At 41.3% G+C, this 26,375-nt stretch overlaps 1 protein-coding gene and 1 long non-coding RNA gene across 2 annotated transcripts in view; one reads left to right on the forward strand and one right to left on the reverse strand.

Annotated features, from left to right (window-relative positions):
• rab2a (RAB2A, member RAS oncogene family) overlaps positions 1-8,866 on the reverse strand; it is a 25,187-nt gene extending 16,321 nt beyond the window's left edge. The window contains exons 1-3 of the mRNA XM_042109804.1: positions 8,657-8,866; positions 3,316-3,387; positions 3,015-3,082 (exon numbers count right to left, since the gene is read on the reverse strand). Of these exons, the coding sequence (XP_041965738.1) occupies positions 3,015-3,082; positions 3,316-3,387; positions 8,657-8,702 (186 nt within the window). The 5' untranslated portion in view covers positions 8,703-8,866. The remainder of the gene's footprint in view (positions 1-3,014; positions 3,083-3,315; positions 3,388-8,656) is intronic.
• Positions 1-14,119, forward strand: part of LOC121723836 — a 19,767-nt gene extending 5,648 nt beyond the window's left edge. The window contains exons 2-3 of the long non-coding RNA XR_006035058.1: positions 6,243-6,245; positions 13,653-14,119. This is a non-coding gene — a long non-coding RNA (uncharacterized LOC121723836). The remainder of the gene's footprint in view (positions 1-6,242; positions 6,246-13,652) is intronic.
• Positions 14,120-26,375: the final 12,256 nt, after the last annotated feature.

Raw genomic sequence — 26,375 nt, forward strand, 5'->3', positions numbered from 1 at the left:
TATTTTCTATACTCAAATGCATTTTTAATATTGCTTCTATTCACCAATGAACTTGAAATAAACTAAAAAAAATATTACACATTCACAATAACCCTTTTCCCCCACTGCAATGGGTAATAGTGACTCTTGTAAAAAGGCTCTATTGTTAGTGTATCTTAACCAGGGTTCCCACTCTAAGTCAAATGTAAAATTCCATGACTTCCCTGACAAAAATCTTAATTTCCATGACCAATCCGGAAATTAAAAAATGGCCATTGAAAAAAACAGGTAGGGGTAACTACAACCACTCACACAAGTAGTAATGAGAAAAAGCTACGGTCATAACTCAATAAACACCAATGCTGCATGTAAATACTGTATTAGGCCTAATGTACTGTATTTTGGCAAGACAATTTTAAACTCCAAACACCAAAATTCCCCGATATTCCATGACTTTGCCCCCCAAAGATATAATTCCCTGACCTTCCATGTCTGGAATAGACTTTATTAAAATGTTGATGGTATTTTTGAAATTCCATGACCCGTGGGAACCCTGCTTTACTTTGAGGTTGTAGCCTACTTTTAGCTATCTTCGTGCATGGTGTTGTAGTGTTGAATTAAGTTCACGGCTGATTTTGTTTCTAAGCATAGCCTACTAAGCTACTACTTAAGTTGACTTTGAATTCTGTGTTAAGATCAGCAGCAGGGGGGGGGGGGGGGGGGGGGTGGACATGTTAAGTTTAATTTTGCTGGAGTGGGTCTTTAAAGCTGGAATAACAAGAAGCTTAGGGAAAATATAGTGCTTCACTTCGCAAGTACCGTAACGGTTGGTTTTAACAAATGATTCTGATGGTTATGGTCATGGGATTTGGCAGACGCTTTTGTCCAAAGCGACATACAAATACAAAAGAATATAATACTTCAATTTAACAGGGAACAATTTAAAAAGGTTGGTCAGACTATATTAAGGAGAATAGCAATAATAAACAACAATGTCAATTCAATCAATAGCCTAATGAAAATAAACAATGAAAATTAAGGAAACTAGCAACAATAAACAACAATGTCCATTCAATCAAATATAATAACAATAACATTGGTAAGACTACATTAAGGAGAATGCCGATAATGTTGTTTTAGTACGACATTCAATACTTTCTTCTTTCAAATGCATAATGCTTTATTTCTCATTGTTGTCATTGTATTTATTTATTAAGTTGCTTTAGACAAAAGTGCTTGCTTAACACATTAACTATGAAGCACATCACAGGACATCCAGGACTATTTTTCACATAGATCTGTTTCTCAAGGTCACCAAGTACCATTGGTAAAAAAGAGACAAAGATTTGTTCACCCCTTAATAATAAAAACCTTCATTTAATAACTGCATTTTGTGTTTACTTGTGTTATCTTTGTCTCATATTTACATTTGTTTGATGATCTGAAACATTCACTGTAGGTGTGACAAACTTGCAAAAAAAATAAGAAATCAGGATGGGGGCAAACACTTTTTCACACCACTGTATGTGAAAAATGGATTTCCTTTCAGAACTCTTTGTCCACTGCATTCAACAATCAATGTCTATATGGCATCACTAACAACAAAAAATGGATTACAGAACCCTGAGACTGAGAGTCTTTACTAACAAGACAGTGTAAAGTTTCTTCTCCTTATAACCACTAAGGAGAAACTTTGATGTAATATGACAATTCAACTAATCTGTTCAACACAGTTTATTAACTCATTTGAAAGCGACACCACATCTCACTCTACTGGCCAGTAGATGGAACTGCAAACTAAAAACTATTACAAATATATTTTAATGTGTGTAGGACTTACAAGTGGTGACCTTTTAGCCTGACCACCATTGCAAACAACATTTATTCAGTTTATTCTTTAAATTGTACCTGCCTATACTGCTGGGAAAGGCCACATATGGATTCCTTTACTACAAGACCAAAGAGTCTGAACATTGTTGAAACATTGTACAATTTAACTTCATTACCTGTTCAGCTCCAAACCTAGATTGAACCTCCAATTCAATTCAATTTAATTTATTAACTGAAAAGTTGAAGCAAATTGAGCAAACTGATAAACCACCCTGAAAGTAGCCACCATTTTCTCAGTTTGGATCTATACGAAAACGGTAGAAATTGCACCAAGACACTTCCACCAAATACAAAACATTCAAAGAAAACATTTAACGGCCTCCTCTACACTCCTCTAGCAGGTGATGGTCCACAGGGAATCAGCGGACCAAAAAAGCATGGCACCGCAAACCCATTCACCCAACAGATTCTACCCTATTAGCAACACCACCAAATGATGGAAAAACTCTGTTTATGGTTGAGTTAGAGACTCCAGTGGCCATATCCATCAATATTGACAGAAGACAGCCCATGTGATGTTTCATCTGATCATTTTCATGAAAATTAGATTATTTAAAAAATAAGAAATACTAAGGATAACAAAAGAGGTACCTGAAGCAAGAAAAAAAATAATGGACATAGCGTATCTGCCAGAAGTATCCAATAAATGTTCAATTGAGCTATTATGATGTCATATAGCATTATTCTTATTGTACTGAGACAGTAAGGGAACAATTTCTGACTGACATAAGTTGTGTGTCTGTAATTGAAATGAATTTCCTTGAATTTCCCCCTGGGGATCAATAAAGTATCTATCTATCTAATTTCATATATGGTGGTGGCTATAGATGATCTATCTATAGATGATGCTATAGTTAAGTTTTAGAATAGTTTTTGGCTTAAATATTGTATATTGACTGTAACTGTGTTTAGACTATAATGTGTTCTGCAATAAAGACCATAATTAATCAGAATCAGAGACCAGGCTGTAAGGAAACAACTAAACAAAGTAAGCCAAGAAAAATGTGATCGAGTGGAAAGACACAATAAGCATTGGACATAGGCTAAACTGTGCACCTTCTCAAGTTATTGAATGAAGAATCAAGAACTAACTTAAATTATCATGGTCATGAATTCTGAAGTACAGGGAAAAAAAAGTTACTTACTGTGTCCCAGATCTGGAGCTTTATTTGTTTGCCATCTATAGTAATCATCCGTGCCCCAAATTCAACACCTATGGGAGACAACATACAGATTTATGTATACTCACATTAAAGGATGTATGTTCTTCTGAAGGACCATAGCTAAACCACTACCCTCTGAATTTTTACTTGGATACCCAACTTCAACCCGATCAGCATTAGTATCAAGCTTCATGAAGTCTTAATCAGTCTATCCCAAGAGAGTACAATATGACTATGAATGAATACTTTAAATGAATGCATACTTAATTTCAAACTGAATTACCAATAGTAAGGTCGTGCACAGGCTGAAAACGCTTATCTGTGAACTGTAATAGCAGGCATGATTTCCCCACACCTGCAAAACAAACACAAGTAAGTCAAATTCATGTACAATACACAGGAACTTTGTGAGATTTCTTCTGCTTTAAGTAAAATTAAGTCAATTTTGAGATAAAATTTACACATCCCTACATCACTTGCAAAGAACTGTAGCCTATCTCTCCAGAATTTATATCTTAGCATGCGATTCAACAAAGCTATTTTATGGCATTTTCAGACTTAGGTTACTAAGGGGGCAGCCGTGGCCCACTGGTTAGCACTCTGGACTTGTAACCGGAGGGTTGCTGGTTCGAGCCCCGACCAGTGGGCCGCGGCTGAAGTGCCCTTGAGCAAGGCACCTAACCGCTTACTGCTCCGGGATTAGTGTGTGCTTCACCTCACTGTGTTTACTGTGTGCTGAGTGTGTTTCACTAATTCACCGATTGGGTTAAATGCAGAGACCAAATTTCCCTCACGGGATCAAAAAAGTATATATACTTATACTATTCACTTGCTTCTGTGTGCACAATGGACTAAATGGTCACAATGAGGCATATTGTTGCAGGTTTGACAAAGAGCATTAAACAAAAATAAATAAAAAAGGACTAAAATGTTTAGGGTTACACCATTTTTGTTGTCAAGCTAAGTTTGAGTGTTTTCATTTGTGTCATTTGATGATAATGAATACTGATATTTCTACCACAAAACTATAAGGCTATCTGGAGACAAATTTGCAAGACTATTTTGCAAGATGAAATTGAATGTGATTTCAATTAATCTGAGCCTCCAGCGTTTCCCACAGAATTTAATTCTATTTGTGGTGGTAGGATTGCAGAATTAACGTGAATGCAACAGTTTTTAGCAAATTAGCGCAGCGTGGTTATGATGCTAACCAAATTTAAGCACAATTTAGTACAACCTGGAAAATCATTGTGTGGTGGTCAATGTTGATATTGTGGTGGGCCGCCACAAATAAGTCAATGTATGGGAAACACTGGCCTCTCACAACATGACAATTTGGTATAGAAATATATAATATGTCCTATGATATTTCCAATTTTACTGCAGTCCTCTATCAAGGCCTGCCCTCTAGTAGGAATGTTAATGAATAATCGATGATCGATTATTTGTCATTAAGAAATTAGTCGACTGAATTTGAAACTAATGAATCGAGAGAGATAGGCCTACTTATACAGTCAATGAGAGTTACCTCAAAGATAGCCTGTCTCCCCTGGATACAAATCCCACAGATTGGTGATCAACAAGATTCCCGATGTTTGCTAAATTGGCACAGCGCTATCTTTAACTGTTGGCTAGATGTGAAGGCCTGTGAATACCCCTAAGTTCTGCAGCCTATGCAGTGTTGAATCTCTGCATTCACTTTACTCACAACTGGATGTGGCTGTCATTTATATGGTTGTTACAGTCTGCACTGGGCATTTTCATTAGCATTTGTTGTGATGAAGCAAAACAAATGACAAGTAGAAGTTTTGTGAATTATCTGCTAGAGCAGCAACTGATCTAATGAGAATGCCATTGAGTGTTGGTGTGTGCTTTTATAGGTGACAGGTGATAGCATAGGAGCAATAAACCGCTGTTAGACCTTCTGAGAAGCATCAAAAAGCTCTCTACCCACCAAGAAATAACTGAATTGAGAAGGGGGAGCGGTTTCTTTTGGACATTGGTAAATGCTATTACACAAAGAAGTTTGAACTTATCAAAAGCAAAAATGAGCCAACCACCCAAGGACTCCCTTGAGGCTCTCCTTAATGTAATGATGTAACCATATCACATATTTGTTTGTTTATTGTTTTTCCATTAATATATTTTAATATCTAATAAATATTGCATTTTAGAATAGAAGTCCCATGAGTTCCTCCTTTTTTGGATGAGTAATTTGTTAATGTAGGCTGAGTTAATAGACGTTCTTACAGCATTTCCATTGGAATTTGCAGCATTTTTAGGCACATCTCCCACCTCCTCATCCTCATGTCAGGTATGAGCGACCTGTATAGCCAGTGTCACCTACTATGTATCCACCTATCTCTCCACCCTCCAGTAGTGCACAGATGGCTGTTGTCAAAAATCCATCTTGTCAGTACCACTCGGTACCAGGGGTTTAGTGATAAATAAAAATAGGTGGGTAAACTCTGATTCTATGATCAAGGTTAGGTGTGCTGTGACAGGGAATTGAGAGTTTAAAAAATACATTTAGGGCCTGTTTGATGATGGTTCAGTGGTATTAAATGTCTCAGTGAGAGTTGATGAGTGTACTGTTGTGAAGGTGGATAATGCAGTGTGATTTCGGAATTGTAAAACTTGCATTTAGTCCATAAACACAGTAATTTCAGAGGTGGATAAACTGTGTTTACTTGGGTTTAGCCTCCACTATATCCCTGGTACCATTGAAAACCTCTAACTTAAACCTCCTCCAGGGGTGGTTTAAATTAAACTGCTAGTCCATCTTTATCCTGGGTTTAAAATTACTGGTGCGACAGATTTGCATTTAATCTAGGTTTAAGTGGGAAATTAATGTGGGATTAACTGGGGTTTAAATTTAACCAGAGTTTAATTTAAACTAGGTTTAAGGTTGGTGCAACATAATTAGTCAGTAACCCATGATGTAACTTAATCCAGTTTAAAAGTTAAACCACGTTGGAGCAACCCAGCCTAAGTCTTGATTGCTTGCACCTGGCAGAGTTCTAAGCCACCTGGCAGCTGCATAATTATGAAGCTGGGCTGTCTGTGTCTGTGAAGGTGTGTGCATGTAACTATTGACCCGTATGTCCGATTTTCAAAAAATAAAAGGTACCATTGGAATCCTTGGATGAAGCCAAATTCCATGCCCCTGATCAAACCCACTCTTACAGTTCCTCGGAGATGCAACTCTAGTTAGTAATTATTACATTATTATTAGAAATTGAAATTAAACAAAAATGAAATGCCACAACACTACAATTAATTGAAAATTAAAGCTTAATCATAGGCCACATCTTACCTGTGAGCTAAACTATTACTATATAGAATGTATAAACTGTTTATCTTTCATGTCATTACACTGTATCATTGTGCATAAGGATATGTGGATGAAATTCAATAGTGGTGGGTGCGTCAGAGTAACTACACGCACGGAGATGAAAAGGGTATGTATTGACTTATCTAACTCTGGGGAATACAGTGAACAAGCCAAAGTCTCAAAAGGTTGGCGTGTTCCTTTAATCCTGACATATTAATGCATCCTTTTAGATGTTTTGATCTAGTCTTCCCTTACTTGTCTAGGTAAGTGTGTGTGCGAGCACCTATGTTTTGTGATTGAACACAGATGTAAAGTCTGTCTGATTCCTTCACACTAAGCTCATATTTGTAATAAACTGAGACAGCAGGGCAGTATGACCTAACATTTTTGACACAGTCTTTCTAGACTCTCTAAGTTTGACAGCACATCACTTTTTTTGGCTGACAAAACGGACGACAGGTGTTTGAGCTTGACATCAAACTATACAGCCAAATACCAAAGCCCAGCACCAGAAAAGTCCACTACATCCAAATATGGCGTTACATTCAAACGTCAGGTGTGCAGGACAGATTACTAGAAAATTTGTCATAAACCCTCTGCCGGTAATTTAAATTTCACTGCTGGCTTTCATTCAAGATTATCCAGAGCAGATGTGACCAAATTTCTGTGGTAATTGTGATAACTGGCTTTACTGTGTCACGACAACAATGGCTCGCAAATAACACTATAAGAATAAATACGCAGGTGTAAAAAACAGCCATTCTAACATCGATGAAGGCAGAGGTCTGACGGAAGTAAGCAATAGTACACACCTCTATCCTGTTGTAGAAACCGAATTATTAATAACATCCTGTCTTGGTATAACGTTAATGATCACCGACCCAATGACCGAAATCGTGGAAAACACCACATGAAGTCAGCCTCTAACGTTAGCTAGGCTACATATTGTCCTATTGTGTGACACTGATAAAAAATTAAAAAATAAAAAGTTATTTTTACAACATCTACCAGTTACCCAAATTAATGTGGAGTACACCCTTTAGTCTGCGTACATGAAGCAACAAATATATTATGGTAAATATGATGGCATGCCCGAGGCCTGCAGGCTGACGTTAGCGATAATTCTAGCTGCCGTGAGCTAAGTGCATGTTACTTTTGGAGTTTAACGTTACATAATCATACACATCATCGGTTACATCGGAATTAACTCAATATTAAATAAAGCATTCGACAAACAGCCGCATACCAAGTCAACGTTAACGTTACTTTTGCGAATTCGCGAAAATTAAACTGAAGATAGCTATGGCTCAGACTCACGTCTTACCTACAAACATCACATTTTAAGCAAGCCATTTCATAAACCGAGAAATTGAAATTAGAATGCATGAAGCCTAGAAGTTAAACCTTAGCGTTTGCGATGACACTGCAAAGTCAGTTATGGTTCGATGTCGAGATAAAGCATCGTAATTGAACATGTTAACGTTAGCTAACGTTACCGAGCTTAGCCAGGTTAGCTTTAACTGTTAGGCAACTAGAATGATTCTTTAGCATTTCAACATTGACAGAAGAAGCATGCATCCAGCACAGGGACTAAAGTCTATTATATGGCAAATAATGTGAACACACACTTCGAAAAACATAGTGCTATAATAGTGCACTATATAGTGGCAATTGATAAGTAACGTTAAACGTTAGTTGTCTTGAAAACTACCGAAAACGTCGTCACTTTGCAATGGCGATTTACGTTAGCGGTAGTGCTAGACCTAGGAGGAACTTGTCGGCAGAAGTTTCTAGCCAGCCCGATATCAATAGGTAACGTTAAAGTCAGATACTAACGTTTGCATCATGCTGTTGAAACTGTCAAACTAACGTTACGGTACCATGAGCTGTAAACACCACCCCCATGTTTAATTTTGAGTAACGTTAGCTAACGTTAGTCAGCGAAGACAATAGACGGGCACCGTAGGAAATTGTGGTTTAGCAGCTAACTGTTTTACAGAAGATATTTTATTTTGGTTGACTGTCACAGAGTTGCAGCTCCTATCTGTTGTTTCACAATAAAGACAACGTCAGTTCGCGAGGTTTGAGACTACCATCATTTCGTAAGTAACATTAGCGAACTAGCAAAAAACAACCAGACGGCCATCCCACCCCTCGCAACCTAGCTTATACCACGTCATTGACTCCAACACTGCGGAAATACAAGATAGCTATTGATAGCTAACTAGCAAGCTCGCTATGATAGCTTTCGATGTCGTTGTCTATAGATCAACATGCAGTGACTACTTACCTGTGTCTCCGATAATGATGTATTTGAAGAGGTATGCATAAGCCATTGTCGGTTGGTCCTGTCTAAATAGGCTTGATTTTAATTTAAAAAACCCTTCTGTGCTATACTCGTTTGTTTCTACTATACCAACGCTTTTCTGCCCTCGACGATACTAGGAACAATAAACAACACTTCCAAGCCTCAGTCGCTAACGTCAGACGTTCCACCTAGATCCGCCACGCACGCAAAACACCCGTCCAATTCCACCGGAAGTTGTCAATACTTTTTTTTTTTATTGATACAAATTCAACATACAAAAACTCGTAAGGACATAGAAGAACTAAGACTAATGGGGTTGCAAAAAAAGACAGATACAAAAGTAGGTTGTGGAGCAATATCAAGAAGAAAAGAAAAACACATTAATAATTCATAACAGAGAAGGGGGGGGGGGGGGTCACATTAAAGTTTGGACACATCTGTAGACACTTAGCCTATTCTTACCTTTTTTGGAGTGCAGATAAAAAACACTCCAAATTAATTTAGAAAACATAGCAAGGAGGGTTTCCTTTTCCTCCATTTACCACAGTGAATATGATATTTACCCATAAGAATCACAATGTTAATTAATTCAGAAAAGGAATTGTAGCTCCACTCACATCCATCTGGGATCGCTTCCGTTGAGAGTGATTTCGGCACCAGATTGTATGGTAGAGCCAATCAGGACGCAGGGCGGGAGGTGTGAAGTAGCGTAGAAGCGACAGTGATGGTGCATTCATGGCACTTCTGAATGACAAGGACCGCCCCCTAGGCTACTTTGTTTTTCCCACAGCAAGTGATCATGTGCTTTGCCGTCGGAATGTGTGACAAACACGGATGCCACAACAAAGATTAAAACATACACTCACTAATCCTAAATAAACACCTGTATTTGCTAAAAATATAGTGTAAGACGCTTGTGAAAGAAAGATATGCAGCTTTCAAGTGACAAAACGGCAAATTCCCAAGTTCACATTAAAACTGTTGGACATGAAAGGCCACATGGACTACAAACGAACTACAACGTGACGACAAAAGTGATGACGAGCCCCTAGCTGGGCAACTCTGTTAGCAAAATCTAGCCCCAGTTTCCGACCTCTGACTCATACATTACGTGACGTGAATGATGCGGAAGGATGATGTTTTCACTAGGAAAAAGGTTTTTCCGAAGCCCATGAACGCTAGGTGAGACTGTTCTCAGCGTCACGGGTTGGCTTCGATGTGAGTGGTTGAAGTAGCACGTCAATAGATGACGGACAAGTGGCTTATCCAATCATATGCAAGGATTTTTGATAAGGCCCAGCCTTCTGAAGCACCACTCCAATGGATCGATCCCTGATGGATGAGTAGAGCTAGGTGGAACGAAATTCATCTGGAGAGAGTCAGGTTAACAAAATACAGGGTTCAACCTCAAATTTAAATCTATTTTTAAGAGAGCGTAAATACAGAAACTGAGGGGTGAAAAATAATCTCATGGTGAATAAAACTGTTATCAGAACTATAACAACTAGATTTACCGCAGAGCGGTACAAAATATGACCGCCTTTGTCTAATTGTGTTCATTTCCTTCTTTGTTCCTTTTTTTGTGTTTGTAATCAAGTGTGTGCAGAGTGTGTGGTTGTTTTTGTGTATATGTGTGCTTCTGTGTGTGTTTATTGAGTGTGTGTGCCTGCATGTCAGTTAGTTTTTGTGTGTGTGTGTGTGTTTGTGTATGTAGGTGTGTTTGTATGGGTGCATGTGTGTGAGGGTGTGTGTGTATGTGTGTTTGTGTGTGTGTTTGTGCGTGTCGTGTGTGTGCATGTATGTGTGTGTGCATGTACAGTGTGGTATTCAACCACTTTACCAATAACCTCGCCCATCTGTTACAATAATGCAGGCAGAACTGGTTCCTTCCTTCTAAGTGATCGTCTGATCGACACCCATCAATCGCACTTGATTCCTGAATCTGCGCTCGTTTTCATTCTTTATGCGCTCACATAATTAAGGCAGCTGACACCATATTGTTGATACAACTTCAAAATTAAACAAGACTTAAGATTCCAATATAGCCACCATGTGTAAGAAAATAAGGCAATTATTCTATATTTTGGTTTATAGAAGTAACTACCTACATCATCAATAAATTCTTATTCTACCTTCTTTTCTTTCTGAGCAAACCTTAACTCTTACTATACACTGCTCAAAAAAATAAATAAAGGAAGATCTCAATGGGAAAAAACATAATGCTGGGTCATTCCACATCAGTTCAACCAGGGCCCACGCACTTAGGTCTCAAAAAATTCTGAAAAAAATTACCAGGTGTACCTATGTTACCCAGGGTTATTTTCCACCCTGAACATAGGCAAAATGCCCCATTGACATTAATATGTTTTATATAGTCACCACACTGCCACCTGTGGTTGTATAGAGTAAGTAACCTGTGGTAGCTCTATACAAAACATATTGATGTCAATGGTGCATTTTGCCCATATTCAGGGTGGAAAGTGAAAAACTGTTTTTTGGGAATGAAAATTATCAATCTACAGAGGACTGAATTCAAAGACCCCCGAAAATCAAAGTGAAAAAAATGATGCGGGGCAATTCCACGGAAAATGGACTTTTTGTCACATCCATAACGCCAGTGAAATGCCTTGGCATTTGTATGATGTGAATGATAACATTAATTTTTTGTGCATTTCTTCTCATGTAGATTCTTCAGCCAAAAATAACAAATGCTCAAATGTCATGTAATCATTCACATCATACCATACCATCACATTTTATTGGCGTTATGGATGTTACAAAAAACTTAATTTTCCATGGAATTGCCCTGCGGCAAACTAGTCCATTTAGCCAAAATTTCAGAGGATGGTGTCCTGGGGGATCTGACCATCACTGGCCCACCACCAATTCAGTCGTGTTTAATGATGTTTCTGGCATCATGTTCTCCACAACATCTTCAGACCCTTACACATCTGTCACATGCTCAGGGACATGTTCTCATCTGGGAAAAGCACAGGGCACCAGTGGCGAACCTTCCAATTTTGTATTCTATGGCAAATGCCAATTGAGCTGACCGGTGCTGGGCCGTGAGCACAGGTCCCTCCAGAGGGCATTGGGCCCTCAGGCCACATTCATGACATCTGTTTCTGACAGTGTGGTCAGAGACATTCACACCAGCAGCTGGAGGTCATTTGTAGGGCTCTGGCAGGGCTCCTACTGTTCCTTTTTGCACAAGGGAGCAGATACTGGTCCTGCTGCTGGGTTTAGGACCTTCACCCTGCCCAGCTCTCTTAGAACAACTGTCTCCTGGAATCTCCTCCATGCTGTTGAGACTGTGCTGGGAGACACAGCAATCCTTCTGGCAGTAGAATGTATTAGTATGCCATTCTGGAGGAGTTGGACTGCCTGTGCAACTTTTGTATGTGCAGCCCATGGCAGCACTTTGTACGCTTTTTCTGATACATTAGATCATTTCCTCCTCTCCCTTTCTGTCTGCGCACATTCATGGTCAGGCATTAGGACCCAGCGGGAACGTGGTTAGGTTAATGAGGTCTCACTTAGGCCTTAAAATGTCATCTGTAAATCACCTGGCATGAGATGCCGAGCCTATTGTTTATCCGAGTGCACCTGTGTCGTTGGCAAGCGTGGCCTGCATACTGGATTGTTCGTGGGTTGTATTGGATGTGCGTTTAAGTCTTTATCTTCATACTGGATTGTTAAGTCAAGCAGCATCGCTGGTGGTGTGAGCCCAGCTGTAACGCCGTATATGCAACGAGACGAGTTTCGGGGTTAAGCGAATCAAACAAGGAGCGAGTCTATATTACCACATGGTGGCTTGCGGTGTTGCTATGATAGAGGGGGGCACCACTGTTTTTCCCATGTCGATTTTGCAGAGACTTGCAAACCTGGTGAGAACCTGTTCTCGCTGGGTACGCTAGCCTACGTCTGACTTGTGTAGGCTACTCTGTAGTAGCCTAGGTCTGTGATTGTGACAGGCATGGTTTTGTGGGTAGACGTTGTTTATGGACTGTAGGCTAAGCGTCTGAGTTTTTATTTGTTTATGTAAGCTGACATAAAATAACATGCTGTTCACTTTAAGTAAATAAATGCACGGATGTGCCGCTTGTAGCAACCATAGATTTTAGGGTTCATGCTATGCTAGTTACAGTATGTGCTTGTTATGTTATGCTATGATAGTACTGTATCGCAGCTTCTATCATGATAATACATTGCAGAACAACTAAGTAAAGGTGTAAAAATTAGTGTAGTCTCAGGTTATCAGTGTAGTCCCCTAGCCTACTCCCTCCGCACAACCTATCAAGAGTGTGTTAGTTGGTTAACTGCTGTTTATTGGGCGTTCCAGTGTTTCAGCTCGGATGTCCCTTAGTGACCGCATTGTGACGTCTCGCTCTAATGATAGCATTTGGCACGTAGGATTGGACGTGATATATCTGTTATTTTGGATGAGATGTCCCAGGTTCATTTCCTGGCAGCAGACACTCTCCATGTGTGCCATGTCTGAACATAGGGACACATCCCCCTCATAAGCACCACTGATTGTTTTCTGTGCGGTCAGATACACCTCTCTCTCGATCATCTATTTCTCTTTCATAGTCAGGCTCTGTGGGGGGGCACTAAAACTCCCACTGCTCTTACTGGCTCAAAAGCATAGGCAATTGGATGCCTGTCCTCATTGGTGGGTCTATCCCAATCGTCCATATTAATTTTGATGAGGCAGTAAGCTAACTGTGAGGCTATAGCCGCTATGTAAACAGCATAGAATGTCCATTCTTGTGATGTCATCATTTTCTGAAAACAAAGATGGCGGCGCACAGCTGAAATTAATGCAACTTGTTTGTGCTTTATTCTGAATAACGGGTCATATTTCTGACTTTATTTGTATTTATGGTATATTTAAATATTTAACTAGTGCTATAGACATCTGTTTTATTTGACTGCTTCATTTCCACTTATGAAACTTAAACTAAGGTATGTTCAGACCAAAGATTCTAGAGCGGAGCAAGATAGATCAGTTACGTCATAGGCATGAAGTACGCTCTGAGCCTGACAGGGCGCCATTTTCATAAGCTCAGCGCAAAATTTCATATACAGTTCCAATTCTATGAGCCCACCTGAACAGCTGTTTTTAACGTTGCCAGCTGTTTTTTTTTTCTTTCTCGGTAATGAACTGCAAGAACTGACAGTGTGAAAGGCCCGATTGATCTTTTTCCAAGTTTACACTGAAAAAGGAGAGGTAAATAAGCCTATTATTTAGACAGAAGTAGCTATTGCACTGGTAAATAGATCACATAAATTCCAATTGAGAGACTGTATAGCCTACTGATAAGCTAGCAGGCAAACTAACTTAGCTAACGTTATATTATCACCATTTTTCTTTTTTCTACCTGTAGGCTATAAGTTAACCCTTTGTTCACGGCCTGCTTAAACACAGCGCATAAGATAGTCTATCAATCACAATAAGGTCGAGATTTCACTCAAGCCTCTGATGTTCATAACTTAAATAAATGCAAATGGTAGGCCTAGGCTAAACACAACCGTGCTTGACACTATAATATCGTTTCCATGCAGTCAAAAACTCCCAAATTGTCCTGCTTGCCTATGTAAAATGCATATGACCACAGAAGTTCATTTTCAAAAATCATTAGCCTATTTACAGGCTGCAGCCAACTTAAAACACGTCCAGATGAATCTAACCGTTGAACTTAATGTGTGCAATTATATGTTAATTGAAAACAATTTGCTTGAGTTATAAAATAGCTGTAGTCCTATTATTTAGGCCTATTCATCTAGGCCTACTGTAAATCCTCAAATTATGGCAGGGGTCTTTTCTTTACTTATAGGCTGCGTAAGCACATGCCTTTATTTAATTAAGCATTATTTACTTTTTATTATAGGCTGCGCGATTGTGCATCTTAAGCCTCTCGCAAGCTCAAAAGAAGGCAGCACGCGACTGAGCTTGAGAGCGACGTGAGACCAGTGGTGTAAATATTAACTTTCAGTGTTTTACGATGTCTTTGTAAATTAGGACGTATTGTAAATCGTATGTAAATACGTTTAATTAAAAAGTGTTTCTTGCGTGCGTTCATTCTCTCATTCCCTCTCCAAAAGTGCATGAACCCAGCATCGGTGTGCGCGTCACATGAATCACAATTGAGACAATAAATTGACCATCTTGTAGCTACAACTGCAAAGCCTTATCATAGGCATGTTACATTCATGACATGAAAAATGGAACTTATAGAACGAAAATGACAAAATAGGCAGTCGGCTAAACGTTTTAAACTTGCGCAAAACTGATGAACCCAGCATGCGTCGCATAAATCAAAACACAAATTGAAGCAACACTGACCATTGGATCCAATCCTACCACAAAACCTTTCCATAGGCATTCAACGTTTATGACATAAGAAGTGGAATATGAACGCATTTCATCACACCTGACAGTTAAACGGGGTTAAACTTGGTACATGGACTCATGACCCCATCAGGTGAATGCCGAAGAAATTTTGTGACCTTTGACCTCTAGGGTCACTGCAATTAGCAAAAATGCATTTTGCCTTGTAACTTTTGACGTGCTAGACGTGAAACTTGCTTTGACAGCTTATGGCCATACGTCTGATTGCAGCATTGAGCTAACAGCATTTCGTTGCCACGGTTACTCCGGCCTATCTGCTTGGCCCCCTCATTGCTGCTTGCAGCTATATTTGGGGGCCAAGCAGTGAAGCTGCGCGGCAACCCATAGTGTTTGTACCTTTTCTTATTATTGGGGGCCAAGCAGTGAAGCTGCGAGGCAACCCATAGTGATTCTATTTGTTCTTCTTATTGGAGGCCAAGCAGCGAAGCTGCGAGGCACCATGAGTGATTCTACCTTTTCTTATTGGGGGCCAAGCAGTGAAGCTGCGAGGCAACCCATAGTGATTCTACGTATTCTTATTATTGGGGGCCAAGCAGCGAAGCTGCGAGGCAACCCATAGTGATTCTACTTATTCTTATTGGGGGCCAAGCAGCGAAGCTGCGAAGCAACCCATAGTGATTCTACCTTTTCTTATTGGGGGCCAAGCAGCGAAGCTGCGAGGCAACCCATAGTGATTCTACGTATTCTTATTGGGGGCGCAACCCATAGTGTTTGTACCTTTTCTTATTGGGGGCCAAGCAGCGAAGCTGCGAGGCAACCCACAGTGATTCTACCTTTTCTTATTGGGGGCCAAGCAGTGAAGCTGCGAAGGCACCCATTGTGTTTCTATGATTTATTATTATTACAGTGCATGAAAATGCACTGTACTGTTCTTCCTAGGCAACTTCAACAACTACTTCTTCCGCTTACCACTTTTTCCGTACGCAATTTCTCTTGAACAGTTTAACTTAGAAACTTCGTTCAAACTTTGTAACGTAGGTCTTCAAACGGACCAAGCTGCTATGTCTTTTCAACTTTTCAACTTTTATACTTTTTAAACTATTAAAGAAAAACTTTTTAAAAATCCCCATAGACTTAACATTGCCGATTGTGACATCATAATACGGCCGTTAAGCAATTAGAATCCTATGGCAGGTGTTCAGGCCACCTGCAGCCTCAGGCTTTAAGCATACAATCTGGGTCAATTAAGACTACACATCCTATTCCACTGTTTCCTCTGCCCAAAACTGTTTCAAAATAAAAGTCCTCACTACAATAATCCACTGTTAAACAATGTAACCCATTAAACTACTGAACTTTTTACATTCAACTTTTAAACGGTCTACTTTTAAACTATCATTAAACTATCTATCTATTAAACTAGCTGTCTATCAACAACTTTTAAACTATCTACATTCAACTTTTAAACTATATACATTCACTAGCTGCCTATCAACAACTTTTAACTTGTCATCAACTGTCAACACTTTTCATCAACTATGACTCCTACCCACTGTAGCTAGTTAGCATGGTTAGCAAAGTTAGCATGTTAGCATTGCTAACATTGTTAGCATTTTTAGCAAAACTGCTAAAAATGATTAGCTAGGTTAGCTAAGTCACATGGTTAGCGTGGTTAGCATAGTTAGCATGTTAGTTAGCATTTTTAGCAAAACTGCTAAAAATGATTAGCTAGGTTAGCTAAGTAACATGGTTAGCATAGTTAGCATGTTAGTTAGCATAGTTAGCATAACTACTAAAAATGATAAGCTTGGTTAACTAAGTCACATGGTTAACATAGTTAGCATGTTAGCATTGCTATCATAGTTAGCATGTTTAGCAAAACTGCTAGAAAATGTTAGTTAAGTTAGCTAAGTAGCATGGTTAGCATGTTAGCATTGCTAGCACTACTATAAAACATTAGCTAAGTAGCATGGTTAGCAGAATTACAAATCTTAGCATAACTGCTAGCAAACATTAGAGCCATTCCAACTTTCAGTTATTGTCAAATATCTACCTATACACAGCCATTAAACTATTTGAATATCAACATTCATTAAACTGCTAGAAAACGTTAGCTAAGTAGCATGGTTAGCAGGTTAGCATTGCTAGCACTACTATAAAACATTAGCTAAGTAGCATGGTTAGCAGAATTACAAATCTTAGCATAACTGCTAGCAAACATTAGAGCCATTCCAACTTTCAGTTATCATCAAATATCTACCTATACACAGCCATTAAACTATTTGAATATCAACATTCATTCAACTTCCAATCTGTCAACAACTTTTAAACTATCTACATTCAGCTTTTAAACAGTCTACTTTTAAACTATCAACTTTTATTAAGCTATGCAACCACCATGTCTATCCTAGCATCACCGTAGTAACCATCTCTGTATTATCTGTTTTAACTATACATGATATTTTACATCACAACTTTAGCATTTTCATGCACTGGTAATTCCTTGGAATTGCATTTCTAGTTATTATTTAACATCTTTCCTCCGCCATTGGAGTCTATGGCAGCCCATAGAACCGTCTGGTAAAAAGTTTGGCACACTGATTGGGGACAGTCCCATGATTAATTTCACCAAGTTTCATGTTGGATCATGCACGTAACTTTTGACATGTTGACCCGATTTTGAAAAATGAGGTACCGTTGGAATCGTTGGACCAAGCCGAGTTCAACGCACCCTATGACGTCATTTTCCGCCATGATGGATTTTCCGCCATATTGGATTTAGTGAAAGTGAAACTAATTCTTCACAGGTCACAAATTTTGTCCGATCGACACCAAACTTCACTGATATCATCTACTGACCATGCCTCATTAATGCATTGCTTTTTGTCTTCGGAACTAAAACCGCTCGTGCGTAACAGCCAATCGAAATTTGCGGTGAAGCCGCCAAACAGGAAGTGAACTCATATCTCAGCAACCCATTCATCTATCATAACCAAATTAGTACATGGACTCAGGACCCAATCAGGGGGATGCTCAAGAAATCTGGTGACCTTTGACCTCTAGGGGGCGCTGTAATTTAGAAACAGGCCTTTTGGCCTGTAGCTGCTGTTGTGCTTAGAATTAAAATGCACTAGTGGTGTCTGGTAATACAGTTGGAGGTCCTTATGCTGACCCAAGCCAACTTGTCATCGTAATTGATTCGGCCGCCATATTGGATTTAATCAAAAACACGTACAGGTTTTCGCAGGTCACAAATTTCAGCGGATCCTCATCAAAATAGGCAGAGACCATCTTCAGACCATGCCTTTGATATATGGTTTGCCATGTTTTGAACGAAGGGTTCATGAAGTATTCCACCAAGATGAATGGGTAGGGAGACCTAGGGACCTAGAATTTATGATTCAATTTAATTATAGTATTTATTTGTCTCGCGAACCGTTCACCAAACGGCTAACATCGTTTACAGGCTGAGAAAAAGCTCTTTCATGTTATACTTGTATGTCTGTATGATGAGCTGGCTACTTCTCGAGTACTGTAGTTAAACTGAGAAGAATGGGTGAATCTGGAGGCACTTTCTTTCTTGCCATGCGCTGTCACTTTCTCCACTGCATAAAAGACTAATTTGCGCTGTGAATGCTAAGATTATTTTGTCAGGCCATAGGCTAATAAAATACGCAAACCAGAATATTGAAAGAAGGGGGCACAAAGGCCACAGTGGCCTGTAAACCTCTGATTTTCAATGGGGCATCACGGCCAACGCAAGGGGAAAAGACGGCCATGGCCGTCGTGGCCGCCGTGAAATTCCTACCCTGATCGTAATTGATTCGAATGCCATATTGGATTTAATCAAAAACACGTACAAGTTTTCGCAGGTCACAAATTTCAGCGGATTCTCACCAAAATTGGCAGAGACCATCTTCAGACCATGCCTTATCAGTGCATTGCTTTTTGGAAAAATTGACAGTAGCATTCGGCTGTAACATCCAATCGAAACTTGCGGCGAAGCTGCCAAACAGGAAGTGGGGTCATATCTCAGCAACCCTTGCATGTATCAAAGCCAAACTTGGTGCATGGACTCAGGACCCAATCAGGGGGACGCTCAAGAAATCTGGTGACCTTTGACCTCTAGGGGGCGCTGTAATAAAGAAACATGTTTTTTGGTCTGTAGCTGCTGTTGTGCTTAGAATTAAAATGCAATAGTGGTGTCTGGTAATACTGTTGGAGGTCCTTAGGCCGACCCAAGCCAACTTGTGATGTCATCGTAATTGATTCGGCCGCCAAGTTAGATTTAATCAAAAACATCAAAAAGTTTTCACAGGTCACAAATTTCATCTGATCTTCACCAACATTGGCACAGACCATCTTCAGACCATAACCTATGAATATCTTGCTCTCTTGAACAATTGACAAAAGCATTCGCCCGTAACCGCCAATCGAAATTGGTGGCGAAGCCGCCAAACAGGAAGTGAGCTCATATCTCAGCAACTGCTTGGCCCCCTCATTGCTGCTTGCAGCTATATTTATTACACAACTTTCTTCCGCCATGGGAGTCTATGGCAGCCCATAGAACCGTACAGTAAAAAGTTGTGAAATTTTGCACATTGATTCGGGACAGTATAAAAATGAATTTGAGCAAGTTTTATGCCTGAACCACAGACAGTCTAGCGCCACCAATGGGTCAAAGTTGACATTACATCCATGCAATGAACTTTTGAACCGTATGCCCGATTTTGAATATCGCAATATATTTGGAAGTCTTGGATGAGGCCGAACTCAATGCACCCCATGACGTCAATTTCCGCCATGTTGGATCTTCCGCCATATTATATTTCATCAAAAACACTTAAAAGGCATCAAAGGTCACAAAGTTTGTCCGATTTTCACGAAATTTGACGCAGATGATCTTCAGACCATGACTCATAAATTCATTGCTTTTAGGAGCCATATTCAAAACCTGTCGAAGCCGCCAAACAGGAAGTGAAGTGATATCTCAGCAAGGCTTTTACCTATCAGCATTCCAAGATGGCGGCGCGTACACACGCAGCGACCTCTCTCTGTCCCAACTGTACGGTGTTTTGTTCGTTTAAAAAGTGTTTGTCCGAAAGTTTTACGTGTTCGTCTCGTCTTACGACGTCGTACTACAAGTACAGCAGGCAGTTTTTAATTGACATCCGCAAAAGCAAGTTTTGCAGTGTTCTGGACTTTGCAACAGAGACGCTAAAGGAACTCGGACTACTCCGGCCTGCAACAACACCGGACTCGCCTGCTACTCCTCCCCCGGAAAGAAAGCGTTGGAAGCGGTGTGCGAGGAAGCAGAAGAGGGGCAAGCGCGGAGGCGTCCGGGCCAGGCTAGCGGCCAGCCCAACTCGCCCAGCCATACCATCCATTCTCCTGGCAAATGTACGATCACTGGACAACAAAATGGATCACATACGACTGCTGAGATCAACGAACCGGACAGTAAGTAACTGCTGTGTGCTCGTCTTCACTGAGACTTGGTTAAATGACAACATTCCGGACTCTGCTGTACAACTGGAGCAGCTAGCATGCTATCGAGCGGACAGGGCCATTGTAAAGGGAGGTAAATCACGAGGAGGAGGAATCTGTGTTTACATCCATGACGAATGGTGCCGGGACACTGCAGTAGTATGCAAACACTGCTCACCACTGGCAGAGTTTATGATCATAAAGTGCCGTCCTTTTTACCTGCCAAGGGAAATTACTGCGATTCTGCTAGTCGCAGTATACATCCCGCCTACCAACAACAACAGCGATAAGAACGCGGCTCTTAGTGAACTGTACCAGGCTGTCAGTGAACAACAGACGGCACACCCAGACGGTTTCACCATCTTCACTGGAGATTTTAACCATGCTGATCTTAAAACTGTACTTCCAAAGCTACACCAGCATGTTGATTTTCCAACAAGAGGAGATAACATCCTGGACCTGGTCTACACTACACACAAAGGAGCATACAAAGCCACCCCCCTCCCCCACATTGGACTTTCAGACCATATCACTGTTATGCTAATGCCCGCATACAGACAAAGGGTAAAAGCGAACAAACCGGTTCGTAAGCAGGTAAAAGTGTGGCCTGAGGGAGCCTCCGATGCTCTTCAAGTCTTTGACACAACAGACTAGGAAATGTTTAAGCAGGCAGCCACTTACAACAACCAGACAGACATAGAGGAGTATACAGACACTGTAACCTCTTACATCACCAAGTGCATCGATGATGTGACCCACACAAAAGACATCATCACTCGGGCTAACTGGAAGCCATGGCTGACAGGGGATGTCCTCAGGCTGCTGAGGGCCAGAGACAAAGCCTACAGAGCTGGGGATGAAGCTGGCGACAGCCAGAGCCAACCTGTCCCGTGGCATCAAGGAAGCAAAAAAGGAATACACTCACAAGATAACCACCCACTTCAAAGACAGCAGGAACGCACAAAGCCTATGGCAGGGCATTCAGGCCCTCACGGACTACAAGCCCGCGCCACAGAGCTGTGAGAGCAACATCCTTCTGCTCAACAACCTGAACCGCTTCTTTGCTCGCTTTGAAGCACAAAACAGCACCTGCCCACAGAAGACCCATCCCCCTCTACATGAGCAGCCCCTGTGCCTCTCTGCCGACAGCGTGAAGAGGACACTTGCTGCTATCAACACCCGTAAGGCAACAGGTCCAGACAACATCCCAGGTCGTGCGCTGAAGGACTGCGCAGGGGAGCTTAAGGATGTCTTCACAGACATCTTTAACACTTCCCTGAAGCAAGCCATCGTCCCATCATGTTTCAAAGCTGCCACCATCATACCTGTGCCGAAGAAAACTGCTCCATCCTGCTTCAATGACTACCGCCCTGTGGCACTGACACCCATCATCATGAAGTGCTTTGAGCGGCTTGTCATGTCACATATCAAATCCATTCTCCCCCCCACCCTGGACCCCTTCCAGTTTGCATACCGAGCCAAACGGTCTACAGAGGATGCAATCTGCTCTGCCCTCCACCCAGCCCTCACCCACCTGGAAAAAAGAGACTCATATGTGAGATTGCTGTTTATAGACTTCAGTTCTGCATTCAACACCATAATATCACAACAACTCATCTGCAAACTTGACAAACTGGGACTCAGTACCTACCTCTGCAACTGGCTACTGGACTTCCTCTGTCAGAGGCCTCAAGTAGTACGTGTTGGCAACAATACCTCAAGCAGCATCACACTGAGCACAGAGGCCCCCCAAGGCTGCGTGCTCAGTCCGCTGCTCTTCACCCTGCTGACGCATGACTGCACTGCAACCTACAGCAACAATCACATAGTGAAATTTGCTGACGACACAACTCTGGTGGGTCTCATCACCAAGGGCGACGAGACTCAATACAGGTTGGAGGTCGACCATCTGACCACGTGGTGCAGGGACAACAACCTCCTGCTGAACGTCAGCAAGACCAAAGAGATTGTTGTTGACTTCCGGAGAGGTCACACCCAACACCTGCCACTGACCATCGACGGTGCTGTGGTGGAGAGAGCGAGCAGCACCAAATTCCTGGGGGTGCACATCGGTGAAGACCTCTCCTGGACCACCAACACTGCATCACTGGCGAAGAGAGCTCAGCGCCGCCTGTACTTCCCACGGAAACTCAGGCGAGCAAGTGCTCCACCAGCCATCATGACCACATTCTACCGAGGCACCATTGAGAGCATCCTCTCCAGCTGTATCGCTGTGTGGGGCGGAAGCTGCACTGAATACAACAGGAAAGCCCTGCAGCGCATAGTGAACACAACTGGAAGGATTATTGGTGCTTCACTCCCCTCCCTGAAGGACATTTACACCACCCACCTCACCCGCAAGGCGACCAAAATTGTGAGTGGTGCAAGTCACCCCGCTCACAATCTGTTTGATCTACTGCCCTCTGGGAAGAGGTACAGAAGCCTGCTCTCCCGCACTACCAGACTCACCAACAGCTTCATACACCAAGCTGTAAGGATGCTGAACTCTCTCCCTCCTCTCCCCCCTCCACCCTCAGCTGCATAACATCCTGGACATTGGACCCACAATGGCCGCCTGCACTACTCCACTTGCACACTGTACACTTTGCAACTTGTTGTTGTTGTCCTGAAAACACAACACTTCTGCTGCTCTTACATAACTTGCACCACTATGCCACTTTCTTTCTTACTTAGGTCAAACAGAACTACCCCAGCCTTTTATTGGCCTGACTTTGCACTAGTATTTTATTGACTGTCTATGCACAATTTCAACCAAATTTTGCTGCTCTTATTTTTTCATTATATGTGCCCTCTTATTTACTTATTTACTTACTTTTTTGTTTACTTGAATGTTATGTTTTGTCTGTAGACTTAAATTGGTAAAATATGTCTTGTCTTCACCGTGGGATAGTGAGAAACGTAATTTCGATCTCTTTGTATGTCTGGAACATGTGAAGAAATTGATAATAAAGCTGACTTTGACTTTGACTTTGACTCAACACCAAACTCAGTACATGGTCTCAGGACCCAATTAGGAAGAAGCTCAATAAATTTGATGACCTTTGACCACTATGTGGCGCTATTATCACAGAAAGGGGGCTCATACTTCAGCAATGCTTTCACGTATTGAAACCAAACTTAGTATATGGACTTAGGACCTTATACTGAGGACACAAAATAAATTTGGTGACCTTCAACCACTAGGGCGGCGCTAGAGTAACACAAGATTTGGTCATATCTCAGCAATGCTTTGACGTATCAAAACCAAACTTGGTTCATGGACTTGTGACCACATCCTGAGGATGCACAATCAATTGACCACTAGGGGTGCTAAAACAGGAAGTGAAGTGATCTCAGCAAGGCTTTTGCGTATCAACACCAAACTCAGTACAGGGTCTCAGTACCCAATTAGGTGGAGGCTCAATAAATTTGATGACTTTTGACCTATAGGTGGCGCTATAATTAGCAAAATTAGGTTTTAGCCTGTAACGGGTCATGTGTTTGTATTTCACCAAAAACATTTAAAAGGCATCAAAGGTCACAAAGTTTCTCCGCTTGCAGCTATATTTGGGGGCCAAGCAGCAAAGCTGCGAGGCAACCCATAGTGATTCTACGTATTCTTATTGGGGGCCAAGCATCGAAGCTGCGAGGCAACCCATAGTGATTCTACGTATTCTTATTATTATTATTATAACGAAACGCTAATTTGCCATTGGACCATACAGTAAAAAGTGGGGATATTCGGCACATTGATTCGGTTCAGTCATATCTTTAATATATCAAAGTTTCAAGTCTGCACTTTGAGTGCTCTAGCACCACCAATGTTTCAACATTTTTATTACATCTATGCACTTAACGTTTGAACCGTACACCACATTTTGAACATTAAGGTATATTTGGAATCCTTGGATGAGACCGAACTCGACGCACCCCATGACATCAATTTCCGCCATGTTGGATCTTCCGGCATATTGTATTTCATCAAAAACACTTAAAAGGCATCAAATGTCATAAAGTTTGTCTGATTTTCACAAAACTTGACGCAGATGATCTTCAGACCATGACTCACAAATGCATTGCTTTTTGGGGGCCATATTCAAAACCTGTCGCCCGTCGTGACCAATCAAGTTTGGCGGCAAAGCCGCCAAACAGGAAGTGAAGTGATCTCAGCAAGGCTTTTGCGTATCAACACCAAACTCAGTACAGGGTCTCAGGACCAAATTAGGAGGAGGCTCAATAAATTTGATGACTTTTGACCTATACAGTGGGCAGTGCTTCGACTTGGCCAGCTTCACTCGAGGTCCGCGCGTGGGATCACGCGACTTTAATTTGTATTTTCCCAGTGTGACGCTGCAACAACCCAAACAACCGGTAGATGGCTCAAGTGAGCAGGGTGTCTCGTAAAAAGAAATGGAGCCTGGAAAACCCTACACAGACTTCACTACAAACTTTAGCAGACTGGTTTAGAAATAATTTAATAGCCAGAAATATGCCTGCCCTGCCCTAATAAAGAAATATTTGGTTAACTGCGAGTGAATCCCGTTGAAGAAACGCAGGACAAATTAAACATTCTGGTTTTCTCCGAGTGCAACGATGATAGACAGACATCATTTGGACAAAATATAGAGCATATTAACCTCCGTTGCTCAGCCAAATGCCTTCCTGTTACGTCCTTTTATGACAGAGTTACAGGCGATAAACGATTTTTGATGGTCACAAGTTTACTTCATTATAGCGGTTTATTTTTTTGATTATCAAAGAGTGTTTTTCATTTAAAGGTTTGACTTTGTGCTTATTCAGTAGAGCATTTAGTGCTCTTCCCAATCCCAGACGTTCACATTGCATGTTTGTTTGTAATGCTGGGAGATGTTCAAGACGAACTCTGCTGACATCAATGAGTTTACGGAAGTATCATTGAGTTACATCAATATGCTAACTGATTCCATCATCCCAACTGTAAAGATCCGAAGCTTCCCTAACCAGAAGCCATGGGTGGATAGAGAAGTGAGAACGGCATTAAAGACACGCACCATGACTTATAACGCTGGGCTTATTTCAGGGGATATGACGGATTACAAAGCAGCATCTTATAGTTTACGTAGAGCTATTAAAGATGCTGAGCGGCGCTATAGAGACAGAGTTGAAGCTGATTTCTTGGAGGGTGATCCAGCACGAGTGTGGAAAGGACTCCGAACCATCACTGGCTTTGAAAGAAAGTCCCCTCCTATGATGAATGTGAGTAAAGCCCTCCCTGATGAACTTAATGCTTTTTATGCTCGCATTGACATGAAAAACACAGACTATATTGGACTAGCTGCAGCATGTGAAGCAAATGAGGATGCACCTTTCTGTGTCTCTGAGGTCGATGTGAGCAATGCCTTTGCTCACATCGAGGGTTAATTGTAGAAAAGCTACTGGACCGGATGGAATTTCTAACAGGGTTTTGAAATCCTGCGCTGCTCAGTTAGCTCCTGTGTTCACTTATATCTTTAACACATCATTGGCTCAAGAGACAGTTCCTACTTGCCTCAAGCAGTCTGTTATTGTTCCAGTACCGAAAAACAAAAGTCCATCATGTCTGAATGACTACCGCCCAGTAGCCCTGACGTCTACAGTGATGAAGTGTTTTGAGAAGCTTGTGAAAAACATTATCTGCTCATCCCTCCCTGCCTCCTTCGACCCCCTCCAATTTGCTTACAGAGCCAACAGGTCTACAGAGGATGCCATCTCAAACCTTATGCACACCACCTTAACTCACCTGGAGGAGGGGAATGGGAATTATGTGAGGATGCTGTTCATTGACTTTAGTTCAGCATTCAACACGATAGTACCTCTCACCTTGGTCACAAAGATGAAGGC

This window comes from Alosa sapidissima, chromosome 1, assembly GCF_018492685.1.
Source record: "Alosa sapidissima isolate fAloSap1 chromosome 1, fAloSap1.pri, whole genome shotgun sequence".
Lineage (NCBI taxonomy): Eukaryota > Metazoa > Chordata > Actinopteri > Clupeiformes > Clupeidae > Alosa > Alosa sapidissima.